This window comes from Octopus bimaculoides, chromosome 10 (genome assembly GCF_046866305.1).
Source record: "Octopus bimaculoides isolate indiv1 chromosome 10, ASM4686630v1, whole genome shotgun sequence".
In the NCBI taxonomy this organism is placed as follows: domain Eukaryota; kingdom Metazoa; phylum Mollusca; class Cephalopoda; order Octopoda; family Octopodidae; genus Octopus; species Octopus bimaculoides.
The window spans coordinates 1,326,603-1,350,521 of record NC_142937.1 but is presented as its reverse complement, the minus strand read 5'-3'; the positions used below and the strand labels follow the sequence as shown (position 1 = coordinate 1,350,521).

Here is a 23,919-nt window from a genome sequence, read left to right as displayed (position 1 = left end):
CTCGTAAAAATGCGTTGTACCTGTAATTCAAAGGGGCCAGCCTTGTTACATTCTGTGTCATGCTGAATCTCCCTGAGAACTATGTTAAGGATATATATGTATAAGAATATATATATATGTATGTATGTATGTATGTATGTATATGTATTTATATATTTTATACACACATACATACACACAGACAGACAGACATTTACACACACTCCTCACCTAAACACCCATATCCACATATTCCACCAACCAAAACACTGGAAATGGTTTATTATCAGACATCAAAATCTACCAATTTATCCACTGCTTGAAAAACAACCACATAATCACAGGACAGTTTTTAAAAGACCACACACACACACATATATATATATAAAGTTTCACAGTAAAACCTGTATGGGGAAACATACAGACATTTCCTCCCACCTACACCAAACACACCTTCCTTCATTCTTTCTTTCTTTCTTCTTTTTTGTTTTTTGTTTTTGTTTTTGTTTTTGAATAAATACAATATATAAATAAGTAAATAAATACATGATAACCGAAAATGTGTCTATCTGTTCAGCATACATTAGGCCATCTCCTTAGAATATAAAACAGTATTTTTCAGTTGCAAATTATATAGATTGGGTTTTAGGAGTCTATAACTGATATACACATACAGACACTTTCATTCTTTTTGCTTTTTCTCACCCACTCACCAACTCACCCAATGTGAAAAAAAAAAACAAACAAAAAAACAAGAACTAAAAAGGACTCTTTTTTACAACCTGTTTTTATGATAGCTAGCCCTGTATTCATCACCCTTATGGCTATAAAAAAACAAATATGTTTATCATCATCATTATATCATTATTATTATTATTATTATTATTATTATTATTATTATTATTACCATCATCATTATGATCATCATTATTATTGTTATTATTATCATTAAACAAAAAATATTTTATAACGTTAGAAATCATCATCATCATCATTGTCATCATCATCATCATTGTCATCATCATCATTGTCATCATCGTTATTACAACTATAACATAATTTTTCTTGCTTTATTTTCCATACCAAGATATCAACATATAAAAGATATATTTTTTATATATAAATATGTATGTGTTGTGTGTGTATGCATGTTTGTCTCTCCCTGTCTGTGCATGTGTGCGAGTGTGTGTGTGTGTGTGGAGGGGGGTGTATGTATGTACGTATGTATATGTATTTTGAAAAATAGTTTTAAAATGATAGGATATTTTAGGGCAGTTTTTGATTTGTGTGTGTGTGTGTGCGTGCGTGCTTCTGTGCATGCGTGTGTGTATTTCTTTTAATTCTGTAGGAAGCAGGATGTAATTTTTTTTTTTTCTTTTTCTGTTACTGAATTTTATCTAATACTGAGAATGCTAGAGATTTACAATATTAAACAATTTCATAATTTATTATTTTTTTTTTTTTTTCATACATTTGAAAACAAAATAACAGCAATATAACACTGAAATCTACAGTAAGGAAAGAGATAACACCATCTGATATTGCTAGAACTAACAGCTAAATTCACATCAGATCTCACCCTAGCATCTCAAGAAAGATTTTTTTTGTTGTTTTTTTTAATTGAAAAGGACACATTGGATAATGTAGTCCTAAATACACTGTGTCTGAAATAAAAAAAAAAGATAGAAAGGCAGTGGCTGTAATGTTTTGATCATATGTTTGCTCAAACAGGACAGGCCCAAGGTTAAACTATATACCAAAAAATAATGACATTAGATATTTCAGATAAGAAGACTATGGTAGGTGCTGTATTTCAGGCAAGATAAACTGCATAGGCACAAGAAAGGCTGTGTGGTTAAGCTCACATTGCGACTGGGTAGTTCCAGGTTCAATCCCATTGTATGAAACCTGGGTCATTCAACCCATGCTATAATGGAAAAAGATGATAATACTGATGGTGGTGGTGGTGGTGGTGGTGGTAGTGAGGAGGAGGAGGAGGAGAAGAGGAGGAACAAGAGTAGTAGTAGTAGGAGGAGGAGGAGGAAAGTGGAAGGGTGGTGCTGGTGAAGAAGAGAAACAAGAGGAGGTGGAGGAGGGTGGTGGGGTAATGATGATGATTATTATTATTATTATTATTATTATTATTATTATTATTATGAGGAGGAGGAGGGGGGGAGGGGACGAGGAAGTTGTTGTTGTTGGTGGTGGTGGTAGTTGTCGTCGCAATGATAGTTATGATGATGGTTTTGATGATAATGATGACAGTGGCGGCATTCATATTCATACTGTGAGACACAATCATGGAATGGCTCTAGTACCAGTAGCACAATTAAAAACCCACCCACTCCATGTCGTAATGTTGTCAGTGATTGACAAGTCATCCAGATATGACAAAAACACTCACCCTCTTTGACCCCATCTCCACAGAAAAGTAAAGAACACGACCTACACAACAACAAAGAACAGTCAGTCCCTCTTCTGATGTCTTCCTTATATTAAATGATGAAAAACTGCAAGTGTTGGTCAGACACTGTATTGAAACAGGCCTGTTCGTCCCATGCCAGAATGAAGCATAGCTGTGTGGTAAGAAGGTTATTTCCCAACCACATCATTTCAGGTTCAGTCCCACAGCATGGCACTTTGGGCAAGTGTCTTCTACTACAGCTTTGGACCAAATAAAGCCTTGGATTTAGATTTGGTAGATGGAAACTGAAAGAAGCCCATATATGTGTGTGTGTATCTTTATGTCAGATGAAAGACAAAGTTGACCACAGCAGAATTTGAACGCAGAAGGTAAGGATGGATGAGGTGCCACTAAATTTTGACACAAGGCCAGCAATCTTGGTGGAGGGAGTAAGTTGGTTACATGAACCCAGTGCTCAACTGGTACTTATTTTATCGACCCTGAAAGAATGAAAGGCAAAGTCAACCTTGGCAGAATTTGAATTCAGAACATTAAGACAGATGAAATGCCGCTAAGCACTTTTGTCTGGCAGGCTAACAATACTACCAGCTTGCTGTTTTAAAGCCACTTAAAAATTAAATTACTGGTAAGTTAACAGTGTTATAATATACACTAGAATATATCTCTAGATTGGGGGGGGGGGGGGGCAAAACTGTATATGTTACAATAAATGTAACATTTAATACTTTCAATATTAATTTAAATTTATTCTTTAACCCTTTAACATTCAGATTACTTTGTCAAATATAATATTCATTTAATCACAATGGTTTTAATTATTCATACACCATCTGGTAGTTTTGAGATTTTAATGTTGTGTTTGGTTATTTTTAGAATGACATTTTAGGGCAGGTGTGAGAGGCCAGATTTGGCTGGTTTGGACAAAGAATATTTAGGCTGGATATGGCCAGTTTAAATGTTAAAGGGTTAAAGAATGGAAAAAGTTTTATAGAGGGACAAAAAGCTTAAACATCATCTCTGCCAGATTCCAAGCAAAGCCATAATAAGCAAACATAAAAAATGAAGTTGAAATACTATAAATAGACAACCAATGACATTGCAGCTTTGTAGTCACGTGTGTTTATGACTCATTCTTAATGACGTCACCATAGCTGTTGTTTACTTTTGTTTTTAATTGAAAACAAAAACTGATTTTGCAATGATTTTGTACAAAAACTGATTTTGTAATGATTTTGTACAAAAATTGATTTTGTACAAAAACTGATTTTGTAAATGAGTAAGGCCTAGACTCTTTGCAGTTGAGGAAATTATTGATGATATTTATTCTTCAGCCACAAGAGTTTAAACTTACTCTTAATTTTCTACATGTGCTTATTACTGCTTTGCTGGGAATCTGACAGAGATGATGTTCAAGCTATTCCCCCTATAATGCTATTTCTACTCTTTAAAGCAGTGTTTCTCAACCAAAGTTTACTGGAACCCTAGAGTTCTGCAAAAGGTTCCCAGGGGTTCCAAGAGAAAGAGTGACATATGCTAATGCTAATTTCAGGATTGTAATGTTACTATACATGCCCAACATATGCAAAAACATATAACAACCATATGTATGTATGTATGTATGTATGTATGTATATGTATGTACATGTATATATGTATATGTATGTCTATATATATATATATATATATATATATATATATATATATATATGTATGTATGTATATATGTGTGCGTGTGTATATATATATATATATATATATATATATATATATATATATATATATATATATATATATATATGTATGTATGTATGTATGCATGTGAACTACAATGAAAAAATATGAGAAAGATATGGTTTATAATTTCTTTTGCGCATGGTTTCTTTGAGACTTGTAATTTATTTTAAGTGTTACGCAAGGGTAAAAAAGGTTGAGAAACACTGTTTTAAGGAATAGATTAAAATTGATATTGTCAGGAAAATGCTTCTGACAATCAAACTGATAAAAGTGATGAGAAAAATAGCAATTCAGGTGAACAAATATGGTAGCCGAGGGATAGGGCTATTCTCCTGAATTTTCTTTCCATGACTCTGTCCATTAGTCTGCCTAACAAATACAGTAATTGAAAGAAACACCTATTATTGTTATTCTCCGAGATTTTTTCTGATTCTGTCCATTAGATTGCCTGTAATTGTTACTCCTAAGTTGTATGTGTAACTATTTTTCTTTTGCTCAGAAGCCGAGGTGAAGGGTAAAGTTACAGGGCCCAGGTTTGAGAGGGTTAAATGAGAAAAGCTGACTTATATGTCTCAGACCCCTTGTCAAAAGGATAAATAGGTCCTGTCCCATTAAAGGTAAGCACAGGAGAGCAGGAGGTGAGAACAGTAAAATTAAATGAAGAGAAAAAAATGTAAAAAGGAAACTATCTTTGAATTTATCCCAACAAAAATAATAGATCTTCAGATTTTGGCATGGAGGTCCATGATCATTGATGCCGGATGGCATGAAACATGAAAAAAAAAGAAAGAAATTGTTGCAGTAAGGAAGAAAAAAAAAATTTTTTAAGTATTAGGGGAAAAAAAAAACAAAAATAAAAGATAACAATGGCAGGATTTGAACCAAAATCCAGCTACACAAAGCACTAAATTTCATAGAGTGTCGTGCCTGACAGTCAAGACAATGATTCTCCTTAATATTTTTTTGTCCTTCTAATATTTTTATCATAGCATCTTGTATTTATGATATTAATTTCAATTTATTCTCTAATCAGTTTAAGCAAAAAAGCAATTAAAATATGAATTATAGTCTCAATAAATATTTTTCTCTGCATATTGCAAATAAGTAAAGGTATTGTGGAAGCTAAAAAACGGCCATCAATCAACAGAACCTATCAATGTCGTGTAATGTCTGCTAAATCTAATAATATAATGAGCTTGCTATGTCTGACTACTTCTTGTCATTATTCAAAGTTAAACTCTGAGGACAAAGGAACAAGATTTCGGAGTTAATGTCAAAGGGAAATAATTCTTTCAAACATATATTTTTTATTGATTAATTTGTTTTATTTAAATCATTTATTTATTATTTTAATGGACTAGATTATCTTTGCTGTCTGTTTCATTACGACACGAGTTGGATGGGTAGGTTTGCTTTAAAGTAAATCATCCTGCCTTTGCAATATTTTGTCATATAATTTGTGAACACCCGTATTCTTAGAGCTTATTTTACCAGCTGTTTTTGTATTGTATTAAGATTTTTAACCAGAGTTATATTCCACTGTCAGCAGAGAACAACTTTAGGCAGCACTCAACCACTATTTGCTTCAAGTGTCAATACATCATTAGTAACACACTTAGATCTTCATCTTGTGTGTGTGTGTGTGTGTGTGTGTGTGTGTGTGTGTACATGTATAAATGTGCATACGTATGAATGTATGTATGTATATATATATATATATATATAGGTAGATAGATAGATAGATAGATAGATACATGTATATGCAAACATACACACACACACACACACATATATATATTATATATACGTATGTATAGATATGCACATATATGCGCATACATTTATGAGTATATATATAAATGTGCATATGTACATTCATATATATACATATATATATATATATATGTATATATACATGTGTGTATGTATATATACATATATGTGCACTCATTTATGAGTACATATGTGTGTGTGTATGAGTATATATATATACATATGTATATATATATGATTATATATGTGCATGTGTGTGTGTGTGTGTATATATATATATATATATATATATATATATATATATATATATATACACATATATGCACATACTTTTATGAGTATATATAAATGTGTGTGTGTGTACATTTATATATATATATAAATACATGCATAGATATATATATATATATATATATATATATATATATATATATATATATATATATATAAACACACACACACACACACACACACACACACACACACACACACACACACAGAACAGTTGATGTCTTTACTGCCATATTACTCTTGCATCTCAACTTGCTTATGTTCTGCTTTTTAATATAAGTGCAAACATAAAACTTAGAAATATCTATAAAAAAAAATGACTCTGTTTGATCTTCCTTTCAAATCATTGACATTTCCGTCCTTCACAGTTAGGGAAAACAAAAGGTCAGATAAAATACTTTTTACTCTAGAAGGAAATCAAAGGGATATCAAAATTTTGGAAATATAAGGAAGAAAAGAAAACTATCTGAGGAATATGTTTGAAAGAACTCAATATTTAAACCACATTCACAATGAAGAAGTCAGAGAAATATTTTGTGTAGTCAATGAATCTGTAGTTTCGAATGCAATTATGTAAGCAAAGTAATTATTGTTGATTCAATCGAAATTACACCTACTACAGCCAAAGTCAATATTCTACTGCTGAAATGAAAATTCTTGCAATTGAAATAATATTAACAACAGCAAAAGATCACAAGTAGTGGAGAACAGATGACAAAGTTTTGCTAAGAAGGTGAACACTGCAAACTAACTATTGTAAGGAAGAATGATCCAAAATGGGAGGGGTCTTGGGAAGTTTCTGTTGACTTTGTTGGTAAATATCACTTCCCACTTTTTATGGCTAAAAGACCTGACCATGTCATCTGGCACAAAGAAAGTAAAGTGCTAAAGATGATAGAGTCGACGTTTCCCTGGAAGTGAACATGGAATATACTTTCCTCATGAAAAATAGAAAATACAGTGAGTTGGTTGAATTCTGTGAAAACAATGGATCAAGGGCAATATGCTTTCCTATAGGTATAGGTGTTAGAGCTATTTGTTGGAGCCAGGATTCAGTCGATGCTCAGATGTCTTTGACTGGCCATGAAGGAGACAAAAGATATTGCCAGAAAATTGTCTGAAGCCACTGAGAAAGCATGCCATTACATCTGGCTCAAAGGAGAGGAGAAATGTTGCAGGAACAAGGACTGCAGATGGTAGAAACATTTGGCCCAGAGTTACAACATCTGACTCAACAAAGCTCATGCTGTTTCGTGGGAATTTTGTCACCCGTATTTGTGGGTGACCCTGAGCAGCTCTGGTATCAAGGTGAAAGGGGTTGAAACACCTTCAGAGTTGCTTCACTGTCTGATGAGATATTCACTCTTTCATTCAGAGATGGAGTAGAGCAGCACTCTCAGTACACAAGCGTTTATTCTAAATGATTAAATGAATCAAAGAAAACCAAAAAGTACAGTTGTGGTGTAGGGTTTAGCTATTGCTCTCATGATTATAAGTTTGTGGATTCAATTTCTGGACCAAGCAACTTGTTGTGTCCTTGGGCAAGGTTCTTCATTTCTCAGTCCATTCAACAGAAAATGAGTAGTAGTTTAGTATTGGTACAGCTTTCTCTTTATCCAACTGTCACATTCTGGATGGTCCATTGGATCAAGGGTGGGAGGGCCAAAAGTATGTCTGTGTCTGCTCATGATTACACTGGTACCTAAAGCAATTAGCAAAAGCATGATACATGCTACCAGGCCATACTCACTCAAAAGTGACAGCTATGGCATTTATTCTAGTAGGAAATACAACTACTTTGTTTCTAATTTTTGGCACAAGGCCAGTAATTTTTGAGGGGCAGGAATAAGTCAATTACATCATCCTACCACTTGTACTTGACTGATACTCTATTTTATCAACCCAAAAAGGATGAAAGGTAAAGTCAACATCAGCAGAATTTGAACTCGGAATATAAAGTGCCAGGAAAAACAAAATGCTGCAAAGCATTTTGCCCAATATGATAAAGATTCTGCCATTACATTCCAGAAACTCAAGAGAGAAAGATAAAGAATCACAGCAAATGATATTTTAAGTTGGATTTTTACATTTGAACTAGAATACGATATCGTTCAACACGGGTAAAAATCTTCACACAAGAAGCTTGTCTAGGATTTTCCATTGCCCAGAAGGCTGGAATGTGAACAAAATACGGATGGTTGGGTCATAGACTGTCTGGCAGAATGACAGCTTCAGACCATTTGTTTCCCCATTGTAGTTTCTTCATTCATTGCTATTGTTTTTCTAAGCTTTGAAGAAGGCATTTCACAATCAAAATATTAGCTTTGAGTTATATATGAATTTATTGAAGATGAGAGGATGAGATAAATTGCATTAATTGTATTGTTAAAATTATTATTAATCATTTAATCAATTCTTGTTTGCAACTTCAGTCAGAATTTTAAATGCAGAGCATTTAAAAGATTGCAAACTGACATGACATAGGTCTGTATCAAAATCTCAAAAGTTTTGTTAAAGCCATGGTTTTGATGAACATTTTGAGGATGAAGAACACACAGAAAGTGAAAGAGCTAAAAGAATGGACCAGCATGAAAATCACAAACAGTCAAAGAATAGAGGAAAATTGGGAGGGATGAGAATGTTAGTAAGCTAGTCCTTGGTGGTGATTCAACAGCTTACTAGTTTGCAGAAGTGGATGGAACCAGTGCTGTCTTAAACCATGCATACACTGGGTAGCTGCCCAGAGGCCTCGTGGGTCTAGGGGTCCAATTCTGATTTTTATATATGATGTGACTTGCTGTCTATAAATATTATAGGGCCTGATACATTGATTTGCCTGGAGGCCTATATTACTACTAAGCCTGGGGTGGAACAATTTCAACAGTGTTGATATTGTCAACAGTACTTTTTCATTGTCAATACTGCAAAGTACTGAATGTTGTGCAATAACAAATGGTGTAAGTATGATTGAATAATTAGAGAGTTTGCTTCACAATCATGAATGCCTAAGCTTGATTCCACTGCTTAACACCATGGACAAGTAAGCTCTAGTCCAGCCAAACTTTGTGAGTTGAACTGCGTAGATGAAAATGATATGTAAGACCATCATATGAACTGCACTGTGACCTCAGCCTTGTTATAAATAATCATACACTGTATCTTACTGAGTTTTATGAGACTTGTGTCTGTGGTATATTCAACCACTTGCACTATAATACAATAAGAGACAGAAACTGTGCAGAAGCATGTAGAGCAGACTGTAATTATAATTAAATAGGGCAAGCTCATCACACATTGTTTGCCAGAGGATTACTTTAACCCTTTAGCATTTAAACCAGCCATATCCAGCTAAAATATTCTACCTGTTTTATGCTGAAACTGGCCAGATCCAGCCTCCCATACCTATCCTACAATGCCGCATTAAAAATAAGGAATCACATCATACAAATCTTGAAACTGCAAGATAACGTATTATTAATTCAAGACACAGTGACTTAATAAACATTACATCTGGCAGAGTAATCTGAGTGCTAAAAGATCAAAGATGCAAGTATTAGTATAATACTCAGCCACTTATAAGTTAATTAGTAGATATTTCAGTTAATCAAACAACAAGTATACTCATTATCAACAACAAGTATACTCATTATCAACAACAAGTATACTCATTATCAACATCATCAAAACGAGGATCCACTGAGTTTATCCTCCCCTCGTTCTCCACCCACCCACCCACCTGTTTATACTGGCTTATATAGAAGACCCAAAAGTGCTGCCCCAATAAAAGCATTGCATGGGGCAAACTGATATCCTCACTTGCCCCACCAGCTACATTCCTGCCCTTGTGCTTTTCTTTGGTGCCCTTCTTCTACAAGGGACAGTGCATGGTTTGCTATACAGTCCAATATTGGGAAGGCACTAATTCTCCATTCTAGAAAAGTTCCCTGTCCAGCAGCTATAAGGTTGCTATAAGAGCAGCTATAAGGGCTTCTACACTGTTAACTCCCACATGTTTGGGGATTTCAATGGTGGTAGAAAATTAAAATAAATTCTGTAGATGATGAAGATGATGCAGAGGCAGTGCTGGTAGAAGTGCTGGTAGAGGTTGTAGATGGTGACGGTAGATACCCCATGACTCAGACCAATACAAGAAGATTTATTTACTGTTTAATTTACAATGTCATAAAAAAGAAACTCAAAAGAGAAAACGACAGATGAAAGTAAAATAAATACATGAATATGCATGTTTAGTCCAATGAAATTCTAATTCTTTGTAATTTGACAAATAGTTAATGGAACCACTTTAATATAATACATACATTTGAAGAGAACTTTATCTTGTCTTTGTATTCTCTCTCTTCTAGTGGATGGAATGTAACTGGCAGATAAAAGGATGTGCCAGTGCTAAGGCTGATGGTCTTGGGATAGGGTGTTAAGAAGAATTTCGTTTCTGGCAATCTGAATAAGAGAATTTAGGAAAAAGAAACATATATATTCTCACAAAATATAAAACAGTTATGGAAAATTTTTAGCAAAGTACAATATTGTTAGGAAATAAAACAGGTAGATCCCTGTCATTTGATAATGAGGATTCAGCTGTTTGATCACCTGTATAACCTGCCATGGAATAAAGATTTAAGTGTTTTGGCATTCTGAAAACATGGACTTTTAACATATTTCTCAGGCAGAAACTGTATGGCATTTAGAAGTATAGGGACAATCCAATCAATAGGTTTCTATAAAATTTCTATCTACTTTATGGGTCAGTTTGAGGCTACAGAAAATTATATTTGTTCTTGATGCCATGCAGGTGGCTCAAATTCAGAAGATTGAGGTTGCAAAAACCATAATGCACCTAAATAGTATTATTCTGTCAAAATACAATATACTTTTATGACAAAACTTCTCATATTATATATATATGTATATAAAATAACGAAGGCTGTTATATGTAGTATAAAACCAAAAAGGAAAAATTCAATTGTCACTAATTGTGACTAAGGCTATATATATATATATATATATATATACAAACATACATACACACACATATATGTATGTATATATATCATCATCAGTTAATGTCCATTTTCCTTGCTGGCATACTTTGGACAGTTTGAAAACTGGTAAGCTGGGGAGCTGCTTCAGGTTCCATTCTGATTTGGCAGAATGAAGAGCCCTCCACAGGAGCTTTTTAAGTTAGTATATATATGGCCGTTGCCAGTACCGCCAGACTGGCCCTCGTGCTGGTGGCATGTAAAAATCACCCACTACACTCTCGGAGTGGTTGGCGTTACGATGGGCATCCAGCTGTAGAAACTCTGCCAAATCAGATTGGAGTCTGAAGTAGCCATCTGCTTTGCCAGTCCTCAGTCAAATCGTCCAACCCATGCTAGCATGGAAAGCGAATATTAAACGATGATGATGATATATATATACAGAGGATTTAAGTGTGAGTTCCTATAAATTTTATGTTTTTCATAATACATGGCATGCTATACAAGCTCATCCAACTATAGTACTATCAGAAGCATGAAAAATATAGAAGCTCACATTTAAAGCTTCTGTATATTAAATGGTATTTATCTCTCACGGGATAGAGTAACTTTCTTGTTGCTCCCACCCATAATGTATGTATGTATGTATGTATATGTATGCATGTATGTAATATAGATATATACTACAGGCCAAATGAAAAGCACCCAGTATACTCTGTAAAGTCGTTGGCATTAGAAAGGGCATCCAGCCATAGAAACAATGCCAAAACAGACAGACAGAGCCTGGCACAGCTCTCCAATCAGTTGGCAAAATTGAAACACTAGCATACCATCCAGCAGGGAATGTATACACTCCAGAATCCAGGAAACAAGCCTTATGTGCCTATGGCTTGGGAAGGACCTTTGATCCTTATATATAGATAGATAGATAGATAGATAGATAGATAGATAGATAGATAGATAGATAGATAGATAGATAACGGCTACCTCTGAAGAGTACAGGGTTACGTAATAAGGCAATCCATTGAACCCCTAGTGCAAAACCAAATGGCAAGCTTGGTTATAATGGATATATAATACTGGGGTTGCTTTGCTTGAGTGTACTTTTCAAAGCAGTGCCCCAGCATGGCTGTAATTCAATAACAACTGAAACAAGTAAAAGAAGAAATAAGCTTAAGGACAAATTAGTTCTCAAAGTGAGGCTTAGATCAATTGAATGGAACCAAATATTTTACTACCACTAATTCTATCAACATCAGTGTACAAAGAGTGAAGCAGATTATAATAGGAACTGAACCCAGATTCCAGTGAAACACAAAACCCTAAGTCCTAAGAAGTCATACAGTTGGAGAGTCATCTATTTCTACAAAATTATCATTTTTTTGCCAATCAAATTTTTAATAACAATAATCCTATATTATGTAATTATAGATAATCATAAGATATTTTTTTTTAAATTACCAATAATGCATTATTATTTCAAAATAGTAGATCATCATTTCTGTCCAATTTGTATTTTTTGTTTTGTTGGGTTTTTGAGCCTTTTTTGTTACTTGTTTGTATGGTTTTGCTTTGTTTTGATATTGAGGACAGGTTGTACATGTTTTTAATTTTTATATGCTTTTTTTTTTCCATTCAGAAGGAAAAGGTTTTGCTATTATTCTAATTATTTTCTTTACATTTCTTTTCTTTCGTAATAATTTTCCATGTTCAATATTGCTTACATTCATCTTAATATGTTTTTAAACATTCAGAAGAAAATAAAAAAAAATTTTACATTTTTTTTTTGCTGTGTTTATTTATTTACTTTTTACCCTAAAGTTGAAATTAGTTTCTGAGTTTATCAATTTTTTAGTGCAATAAATTCTTAACTGTAATTTGCACAGATATAATGATGATGTTTTAATCTAAAATCCTACAGATAACTCTAAAGATTTATGACTTGGCCAACGTAACGCATCGAGCTGCACAAGCCAAAGCAAGTGATATTTTTCAAACTTGACAGAGGGTGTTCCCTCTCCTTCATAGCATGATTACATTTTTAAGGAAAACAGAAAATAATATATTTTTACAAGAGAAAAGTTTTTTTTAATTTTTGTTTTTATATAAAAATAAATAATGACATCACTGTTTGCAACAGAAAAAAAGAAATTAAAAAATGCATTTTTTTTTTACTTTATTTTCCTCTGTTCAAACTAATAATTATTCAATTACATGCAAGATCAGTAAATAAAATGTGTGCAACAAGTTATTGTCAATAATTTACAAAGTAGAAGCAGCAAAAAAAAAAAAATTAAAGAAAACAAGAATAAAGAAAATACAGAATATAAACAGAAAAGAAAAGCAAAAAATAAAACCAGCTTATGGACAATATTTTAATCTAGTTCAAATTCTCATTTAGTGATTACTAATTGAACATAAAATTACTCTTAAAATATGGAAGTAATTTACACAAGAAAATTTCATATAAACCATAGCAGCAAAAACGAAAAAAGCAAAGACAACATGCTAATAATATATTACAAAGACACATGCTATAAAATATTGTGTTTGGAGTCCTGGAAAATAACTGAAATACAGACAGGACAAACTTTGCAAAAAACATACATTTCTCCAGTTAATGAGGATTTAGCTGGATGCTGTCATATTAAATTTAGTGAAATTGTAGGCCTTGACATGGATAGGGAACAATAGGGAAAATGGCATTGGTAGCACAGCGTCTTTTATATTGTTGACTGCACCTTACAGAAACAGGAGAAGGTATTGAAGAAGTGTAGAGAATGAATACACTAAAAATACAAAACAATCATCTAGTTCTTCTTATGTAGTCATCTATTATCAGACAATTTTTGTGAAATTACATTAAATGTTCCTTTTGAGAAACATCTACCAATGAGTAATTTTAATCATCAACCTTTCTGACATAGAGTATGAACAGAAGGGCCACTGAATGAGATTAACTCCCAGATGCAAGTTAGATTAACAACCTATCAATTAAACAGTGCTGCCACTATCTGCAGCTGTTAATAGTTCATCCTATTGTACTTATAGCAAAGTGAACTGGTCTATTGAACACAAAAACAGACAGGAGGAAACACGATTACTGGTCTGCATCAGTGCAGAATAAAATCGATTGTTTTGGGGAAGAAGTAAATTCTAACATCTCAGACAAAGTCCTTTGTATTCCTTAACCCTTGAGCATTTAGGCTGGCCATATCCAACCCAAATATTGTACTTGTTTCATGTCCAAACTGATCAGATTTGACCTCTCACACCTCCCTTACAATGTCATAGCAAAAATATACAATCACATCATTGAAATCTTGAAGACATGAGATGATGCATGATTAATTGAAAACAAAGTGAATAAATGAGCATTACATATGACAGAGCAATCTGGATGCTAAAGGGTTAATGCATTACAAAATCAGTAGGAAAGTAGCAGTTTGTATAGACAAGAATCAAAATGGAAATATAAGCAATGAAATGAATAAATAAAACATATGCTGTTGGTGGTGGGGAATTGTATTTTGTATCAGGTGTACTCTAATTGTGCAGCTCTGTGATTAAAAGCCTCTAGTACTTTTAGTTGAGCAAATGCTGTTATTGGAGTGATATGAACATAGATGAATTTTAGCACTTGGCAAAACCTTTTTCTAGCATGATAATGCAGGGAACATTTATTTATTTATTTTCATTTTTTTATTTTTTGTAAAGTCCATCATGTGTCACTAAAAAACCCATGTCACAGGTATCACCATCTCTTGACTAAGACTGCATTGCTCATTATGTTCTAATCATATCCATTTGTTTTAAGATGGTAGGATGTAGCTTAAGAGAATTTAGCTGCTATTTCTGACAGATAATGTGTCTGACAGTAGCTTCCTTATCAACTCAAGAAAGGTATTTGTTGATGCACTTTGTGATAAGCTGAAGATTTACATTTTTGAAGAGGGCATTTCACCAGAGAAAACAATATGAGGCACTAAGTATTTAGGCCATAATTACAACAGAGTACTAGAGGAAAGATAAATTTCTTTCAGCTAATTTCTTAGTACCCTTTAACTCAAAAATCTATGGGGCAGCAGCAGGGGTCTTGAAATCATGTTATTTTCCACATGTTAAAACAGTGAGAGGGAATAAACAACATTCTCAATACAATGACTCTATGATAAATTTGGGCTCTAGAAGACTTATTTAACTCAATTTAGTCCATTTTTTTTTTTTGTAGAAATATGTTTACTTAGTAATTAGTTCGTTCGTTTCTTGAAATTCTGGCTCAAGCTCAGGATTTCAAACCTTGGATTTCTGATTTGCTTGACCTCTCACTACACACGAATACATCAGTTTGGCAAGTAGAGCCAATGCTGGTCGGATGCCTATCCTTCAGGAAAGCCATTACAAATTGCATCTGTAATGAGCAATGCTTTAATCGAACATTGTAAATATAATCAAATTATTATTGTATATTTAAGATTGTAAATATTTAATCGATATAGCTACTTCACCCCTTTTATGTTTGTCTGTCCTTGTTCGTCCTCCTCTTTGCAGTGCCTTTATGGCAGATATTTATGAAATAAAGTAGAGCCAATATACTACTGTAGGAGCTTATTTGGCCCTACCTGCTGAGATTCAAAACCGAATCCACACACTTCTCTCTCGGATGTTTCATGCTCTCTGTGCCCTTGTTCTAGACACAACTCACTTCTGTAAGACCCTAGGCTGGTCACGTATATATAGAGTTGCTTGTTTCTTGCTACGTTCCAGCATGCCACACTGTGTCATTCTTGCTAACAACAGCAAATGTCCACAACCACAGTGCCAGATACGTTTTGCCTCAGCACCATTTTCAAGGCATTTCACACTTCATGCATACTTGCTTGAAAAATTTCACATCTCATGGATTGAGAATGCACTCACTCACTTGCCTCAGCTTATTCTGCAGCTGCACAGTCTATTACTCATGTATACGCACTCACACAAATGCTTACTCACACGACGCTCACTCATGCTGACTTAGTCATGCAAAGACTGCATATGTTGCACTTACATTATTCAGACTCACTCGAATCAGGCAAAGTGATACTACACTATTTGGACTCACTCAAACACATACCTGTCCCATATACATTCACATGATTCTCTCTCTCTTGATATGCACTATTTTACTCAGCCTTGCATCACATTCTTCTGCAACAAAATGTTTCATACTTTTCACAATTCTGAACGTCGTTTTCACATTTTTTTTTTCTTTTTTGCATGTTGTACAGTGCTTCAAATTTTCATTACTGGCTGTCCTGAAAGATCGGCCTTTTCCGTAACACCTACATGATCTTCACTAGGGTGTTAAGGTTAGGGTTTTTTGTTGTATTCCTCTCGGGAGACTCGCAGAGAAAAGACAACGAGTTGTACAATATAGTTATTACATTTATTATTTAATTACAAAGAACGCACTCACCGAATGTTCGTTATTAATAAACAAGAATCATGTCCTCGCCATATATATCAATAACCTTTGACTTCCACAGTCATTCAAAACAACAATGAAAACAAGGAACTCAGACGAACCACATTGAAACACGGGACCTCAGATGAACAATAAATCCAACAGTCCATATAACAGTTTTAGTATCAGGATTAGGGGTTTAGGGTTAGTGTTAGGGTTACAGTTAGGGACGGAATTCCCTAATCCTAATCCTATATTTATTCTGGAAAAATTTTAGAAATATGTTGCAGATGTTTAAAGTTTGATCATTTTTACCCAATCAGAAAAGAGGATTTGAAAGCTAGCATTTTCTGCATGATAGTTGTCTCACAAAATGAAAGCAAAGTGAAAGTAATTACATGTGAAATCAAGAGAGAAGGAGGGGAGCAACATATGTGAGAGATATAAAAATACAGAGGAAAACGAGAGAGAATGTGTTATATAGAGAGAAAGAGGAGGAAAGCGAACATCCAACATAAAGCTGACCATGGGTGAAACAGAACCCTTCAAGGTGTAAACCAGCAACCAGAATTGTTTGCCCTGATGATGTGGTGGTGGTCATGGCAAAACTAGGAAATTGAAGTTATTTGAAATGAACTGTGACATTGTCACTTGAGTCTCTGCAATGGAGACCTTTGTGTGCTCCTCATTTAATTGATGATTCTTATGCAATTTTCTGCACCTAGTTGATGGGTCCTATGCAGTTTTCTGCTAGTATACAAAGGTCAGTTAAAAAGTTCACAGGCTGACCAAGATACTCTCATGGAATGTGACCAAATGCGATTTATTTTGCAACATAGTCCTCCTCGTGGTCCATACACATTTTCCACCGGTGTTGCAGTGCTTGGATCCCGTTGGTCCAAAATGTCATCAACAGTAGATACGACTGCGATACTGGTTCTCAGCCAAGTATTTTTTCATGTTGGGGAACAGATGATAGTCAGATAGGGCTAAATCAGGAGAACAGGGAGACTGATCAACCAGTTCAAAGTCACAGTCATGCAAAGCGGTCATTGAAACCAAGGACTTGTATGCTGGGGTATTGTCTTAATGAAACAAGACAGTTTTTATCAGTTTGGTCATGATAGCCTTTTGTAATTGTCTCAGCAAGTTGGCATAGTACTCTCCATTGATGGTGTGGCCCTTTTTAAGATAGTCAATGAACAAAATGCTTTTTACATCCCCAAAAGACTGAAGCTCTCACCTTTCCTGCAGATGAAACAGTATTGGCCTTCTTCGAAGCAGGTGAGGAGGGGCATTTCCACTGCATGGATTGTTTCTTTGTTTATGGTCTAAAGTGATGAATCTAACACTTATCCTGATTTAGGAAACATTCAAGGAAACCAGCTGGATCTGCTTCAAACAATGTCAGATTTTCCAATGATTTGATCAGCTTGGTGCATTTTTGAACGGGTGTCAGAAAATGTGGCACCCACCATGCAGAAACCTTTGTAATACCAAGTTCATTGTGCAGAATATTCTTCATTCTCTCATGGGATATGCTAATAGCATTGGCTATTTGATGTATTGTCAATGCCCTGTCATCCATCAGTATGTGGTGAACACAACCAATGTTTTCCTCAGTGGTGGCAGTTGCATGATCTCCAGACCTTGGGTCATCTTCAAGACTCTCCCTTCCCCTCCAATATACAACCACCTACTTTTGCACCATTGATAAAGCTGGAGCACATTCCCTAACATAGCAACTGTATCAGCATGAATGTCCTCGGGGGCTGAACCCTTTTTCTGCAGTTACTTGATAACAACATGATACCAAATTTTGTTTGTTTTCAAGAGAAGTTGCTACCAGTTACTTTTGAAGTGTTCTTTGAAGTCAGATATCAATTTACCGGAAAAGAAGCAATGCAGTGACTAATAAGAAATGTTGACATTAACACATGCAACATTTCACAGCTCTAGCATTACTCTTTCATAGTCATCCTATGAACTTTTCAGCACGCCCTTGTATACTATGCTTGTTTGTACAAAATTGCTGTGATATAGAATTAAATCTTGGGGTTCTGATTTCTCTGCAGCCTGAAGAAGTCAATGCCCACACATTGTTATATGAAAATTTTCCGAGAAGCCATTTCCTGCATGAGCAACATCAAAATAGCTACATACATTTGGAAGAAGACGCAGTTCATCCAATTTTACCCTCTCAAAGCAAAACAGCGATTTCAATTCAGCAGGCCATCTGTAAGCTTTGCTGTGTGCGCAGCCATTGTCAAAGTGACTCCCTGCATTATGCAAGTGAATAACAGACAAGACAACCTGTTCCTTGAAAGTCATTGAAATTGTCATCCGTCGCTAAAATAATAAATAAACTAAAATTATAATTATTAGAGTTGACGCAAATAACAAAGTTTAATTAGTGAGGACATTCATTTTCTGGGCAAACAAAACAAAATTAAGGGAGAACTAAGGCGATGTGATGGCAATTGAGGAAATAGTTTCAGCTTCCTTACATTTCCTCCTTTTGATGTTTTCTTTTTATTGGATTTTTTTGTGTTTGATTTTCTCACTACATTTTATTGTTATTGTTATTGTTGTAGTTGTTTTATAAATTTCAGGAGGGGTAGGTAATGGTGGGAGCAGTGGTGGTTGTCGTCATCGTAGTCATCATTGTCATCATCATGGTGGAGATAATAAACACCACCAAAAAAAAAAAAAGATTAACAATAAAATTTGAAATTGAATCACTTTTCCTGATTATTTTGTAAAATGTATTCTGACAAGAAATACTTGCAGAATGAAGAAATTTTCACACACACACACACACATGCACACATACACATGCACACACAAATGTGCATGCATGCACGTGCAAGCACACACATGCACACATTTGCACACATTTGCACATGTGTGCACACACACACAATAACGTTTGCATATTTTTATAAGGAATCAGTACCCTCATAGGAATCATAGACTTCTCTATGCACACACATGCCCACACACACACACACACACATGCATACAGATGTGCAAATGCATGCAAACACACACACACACACATATACATATAAAAACACAGGCTTAAACACTCACACATATGAAACATACTGTTGCTTATTCATGGTTGTCCATGGAATCCTACAATGACCATCTTTTTCATTCATGGATCTTGTATGACTGTGTGGTAAGAAGCCTGCTTCTCAACCACATGGTTCCAGGTGCAGTTCCACTGTATGGCACCCTGGACAAGCTTTTTTCTACAATAACCCTGGGTCAATCAAAATCTTGAGAGTGAATTAGGTAGATGGAAACCGAAAGAATTCTATCATTCATTTATTCTTTCATGTAGGTTTGTATGTATGTATGTATGTATGTAGGTAGGTATGTATGTAGGTAGGTAGGTATGTATGTATGTATGTATGTAGGTAGGTAGGTATGTATGTATGTATGTAGGTAGGTATGTATGTATGTATGTATGTACAGATAGATGGATGCATGTATGTATGTCTTTGTGCTTGTGTTTGTCATCCACCACCCCTCAACAACCAGTGCTGGTTTGTTTACATCCCTGTAACTTAGAATTTCAGTAAAAAGAAACTGACAGAATAAGTACCAGACTTTTAAAAAAACACAACTACACTGATCAATTTGTTCGGCTAAACTCTTTTAGGCAGTGCTTCAGCATGGTCGCAGTCCGATGACTGAAACAAGTAGTTAATAAAAAGTAAATGAAAGACCGAATGTGCATCTTTGATCACAGGCAGGACCTATAAACATTCAACCCATTAGCATTCAGAATACTCTGTCAAATGTTATGCTTATTAATCCACATTGAATTAATCATGCATTATCTAATAGCTTTGAGATTATGATGATGTAATTGTTTACTTTTAGAATGACGTAAGTTGAGCAAGTGTGGAAAACAAGATCTGATCAGTTTGAACAGCAAACAAGAATATATTCTCCAGTTATGGTCACTTTAAATGCTAAAGGGTTGGCTTGAAAGCCTACATGTAACTCTGATTAAAAGCTTCTTTTAGTTTGACTGTGAATCTCTTATGTGCTGGGATCCTGTCTTGACAGATGACTAGAAGGTTCTTCCAGGTCTGTGAAAGGTTACCAAGGTCTAAATGTGTCAAGGTGTACAGGGCATTAATGTATTAGCTGTATGCAGTCCATGTCTCACATCCATACAAAAGAGTGGAAACAAATTTCACAAATCACAGGTATGGATTAGTGCAGGTGTGGATTACTGAAGGTGCAAATTGATGAGGTGTGGGTTGGTGCAGTTGTGGCTGAGTAGTTAAGAAGCTTGCCTGCCAACCATATGGTCTTCGATTCCATCCCAGTACATGACACCTCAGACAAGTATCTTTAACTATAGCCCCAGGATGATAAAACAAAGCCTTGTGAGTGGATTTGGTTGATGGAAACTGAATGAAGCCTGTTATATATATGTTTATAAATGTTTGTATGTGTGTGGGGGGCATGTGTATCCTTGTCTTCACATCACATGACAGCTGCAAATGAGCATCTTGTAATTGTGGAAATCAAAGAACTGTCATTTGTGGTTTGACATTAAACTTACTCATACGTAAACTTCTGGATCTTCATCAATAAATTCTTTATGACAATACATTTGGTATATTCCATTCCAGGAATCCACTTCTTCCATTCTATTGGGGAGGATATCTCTGCACCACATTTCTTGATAGTATATTTGATTTTGGGAAAGCTTGGTAATGGTTGTTTAACTATACAGTCTCCCAATTTCTTTATCTGGTGACTTCTTATTAATGCAACCGGCATTTCTGCAGCCTGAAATAATGAAAGACATATAGTTAGTTTTATAGAAATTACACTACCATCATCATCATCATTTTATTATTATCATTATTATTATTATTATTATTATTATTATTATTATTATTGTCATTTACTTTTAATCTGCATGTTTGTTACATTCACTCATCAAGACACACCCTTGGGCGAGTGAAGGATAAGAGAAGTTACAGTATGACTGAAAGCTTGGGAGGGGAAGTAGCAGGGGAAGTAGCAAAATATCTTCATGTAATACAACACAGACATTTAAATTGATAGGGTTTTTTTAAGGATGTGGGCAGTACTTGTCAGCACATTCTTTTGGATTTCTTTGAGACATGGATCTCCTGGGACGTTATCTAGATGTTTCTAACATCCTTTCTTTATCATACCTACAATGACAGAAACAGTTCTCGCTTTAAGATGTCACATCTTTTGTGTTTCAATTTCCAGGTCTTTATATTTACTAAATTTGTCAAATTCCTTTACAGATATATTTTTATCAGTGAGAACACTTACATCTATTAGTCTATTATTATTATTATTATTATTATTATTATTATTATTATTATTATTATTATTATTATCATTATTTAAGCTCAAGAGCTGGTAGAAAATCTCTGGGAAAGATGCTTAGCAGTATTTTGTCCATCTTTACATTCTGAGTTCAAATTCTACTGAGGTCGACTTTGTCTTTCATCCTTTCAGGGTCAATAAAATAAGTACCAGTTGAACACTGGGGTCGATGTAATCAACTTATTCACTCACCAAAATTTTCTGGTCTTGTGCCAAAATTTGAAACAATTATTCTCATTATTATTATTATTATTATTATTATTATTATTATTATTATTATTATTATTATTATTATTATTATTATTACTATTATTAGCGTCATCATTATAGCTATTATTACTGTAATTATTATTATTACTCCCTCTTTAAAGAAATTGAAGACTGTGTCTCTTGATTTACCACTGAAGCATCACTTTGGCTAAATAAGCTCTTCGATTCTCTTAGGTTGTCCATAATTGCAGTTATTTTCGGTTATTTTAAAACATTCTATTATATTTTTCAGATACTTACAATCATTATTACTATATAATAAATTCTAAAGACTGAAAAGTCTTCTGCTGGACTTACAGACTTGCTGGCTAGATTCCCTCGATATATATGTTCTGCCTGTGATGTTTCCTTTATAACTTTTCCTATAATTTCATAACTGCAATTAGGTTTATAGTGTGGAAATTTTAAATTAGTCTAGCAATCACTGATTTGAGAAATTCAGATATATATATAATTAAAAGTATATATATTGTATGTTTACAGAGGAAGGGGAAATTTGTTTGGCACTGGAACAGGAGAGACTCACTTTGTATGAAACCATGAGAACTAAATTTGAATATTATGGGATTGTGTGTATATATAGATATGTATATATATATAGATGTACACACACACACACATGCACACGCACACACACACACACACAGAGGCATATACCCACTTGAACACACATACACATGTACATACACAAAGACAGACACAAACACACACACATATAGAGAAAGAGAGCAATAAAAATAAATAGGAAATATGCATACACACACAAACATATATACTTATACACACATACACACACATCTTTTATCTTCTACTTGTTTCAGTCAGTTGACTGTGGCCATGCTGGGGCATTGCCTTGAAGGGTTTTAGTTGAATGAATCAACCCCCAAGACTTCATTTTTAAGCCTGCTACTTATTATAGTGGTTTCTTTTTCCCAACTGCTAAGTTTTAAGGATGTAAACACACCAACACCGGTTGTCAAGCAGCAGTGGGGGACAAATGCAAACACAGAGACACACACACACACACACACACACACATGTATATATACACGACGGGCTTCTTTCAGTTTCCGTCTACCAAATCCACTCACAAGGCTTTGGTTAGCCTAGGGCTATAGTAGAAGACACTTGCCCAAAGTGTCATGCAGTGGGACTGAATCCAGAACCATGTGGTTGTGAAGCAAACTTCTTACAATGTTTGGTTTTCCATGTTAGCATGAGTTGGATGAGAACCATTTGAGGTATCACTTGATGCCCAGATGCCCTGCCTGTCACAAACCTTTATCATTTTTTCAGATAAGGGACTCTTTTTATTCCACTGCTCTTCAAAAGCTTTGAGTGACCAACTTTAATATCAATGAGGAATGTGAACATCGCATCACCCTTTCACTCAGGCGGTGACCAGTGGAGTTGTGGAATGTCAACATTTGCGCATTTAAGCACACACACACACATATATGACGGGCTTCTTTCCATTTCCATCTACCAAATCCACTCACAAAGCTTTGGTCAGCCCAAGGTTACAGTTGAAAACATTTGCCCAAGATGTCACACAGTGGAGCTGAACCCAGAACCATGTAATTGAGAAGAAAGCTTCTTACCTGATA

The 23,919-nt window shown here is 34.6% G+C and overlaps 1 protein-coding gene across 7 annotated transcripts in view; it reads right to left on the bottom strand.

Moving 5' to 3' along the window:
- Positions 1-23,919, bottom strand: part of LOC106867322 (cilia- and flagella-associated protein 65) — a 1,093,663-nt gene that overhangs the window by 968,773 nt on the left and 100,971 nt on the right. For all 7 annotated transcript variants that reach the window (XR_016243317.1, XM_089358289.1, XM_089358292.1 and 4 more), the window contains 2 exons: positions 21,234-21,463; positions 10,522-10,660 (listed from right to left, as the gene is read on the bottom strand). Coding sequence is in view for 6 of the 7 variants with exons in the window: in XM_089358289.1 (XP_089214415.1) it covers positions 10,522-10,660; positions 21,234-21,463 (369 nt within the window). In the remaining variant the exon portion in view is untranslated. The remainder of the gene's footprint in view (positions 1-10,521; positions 10,661-21,233; positions 21,464-23,919) is intronic.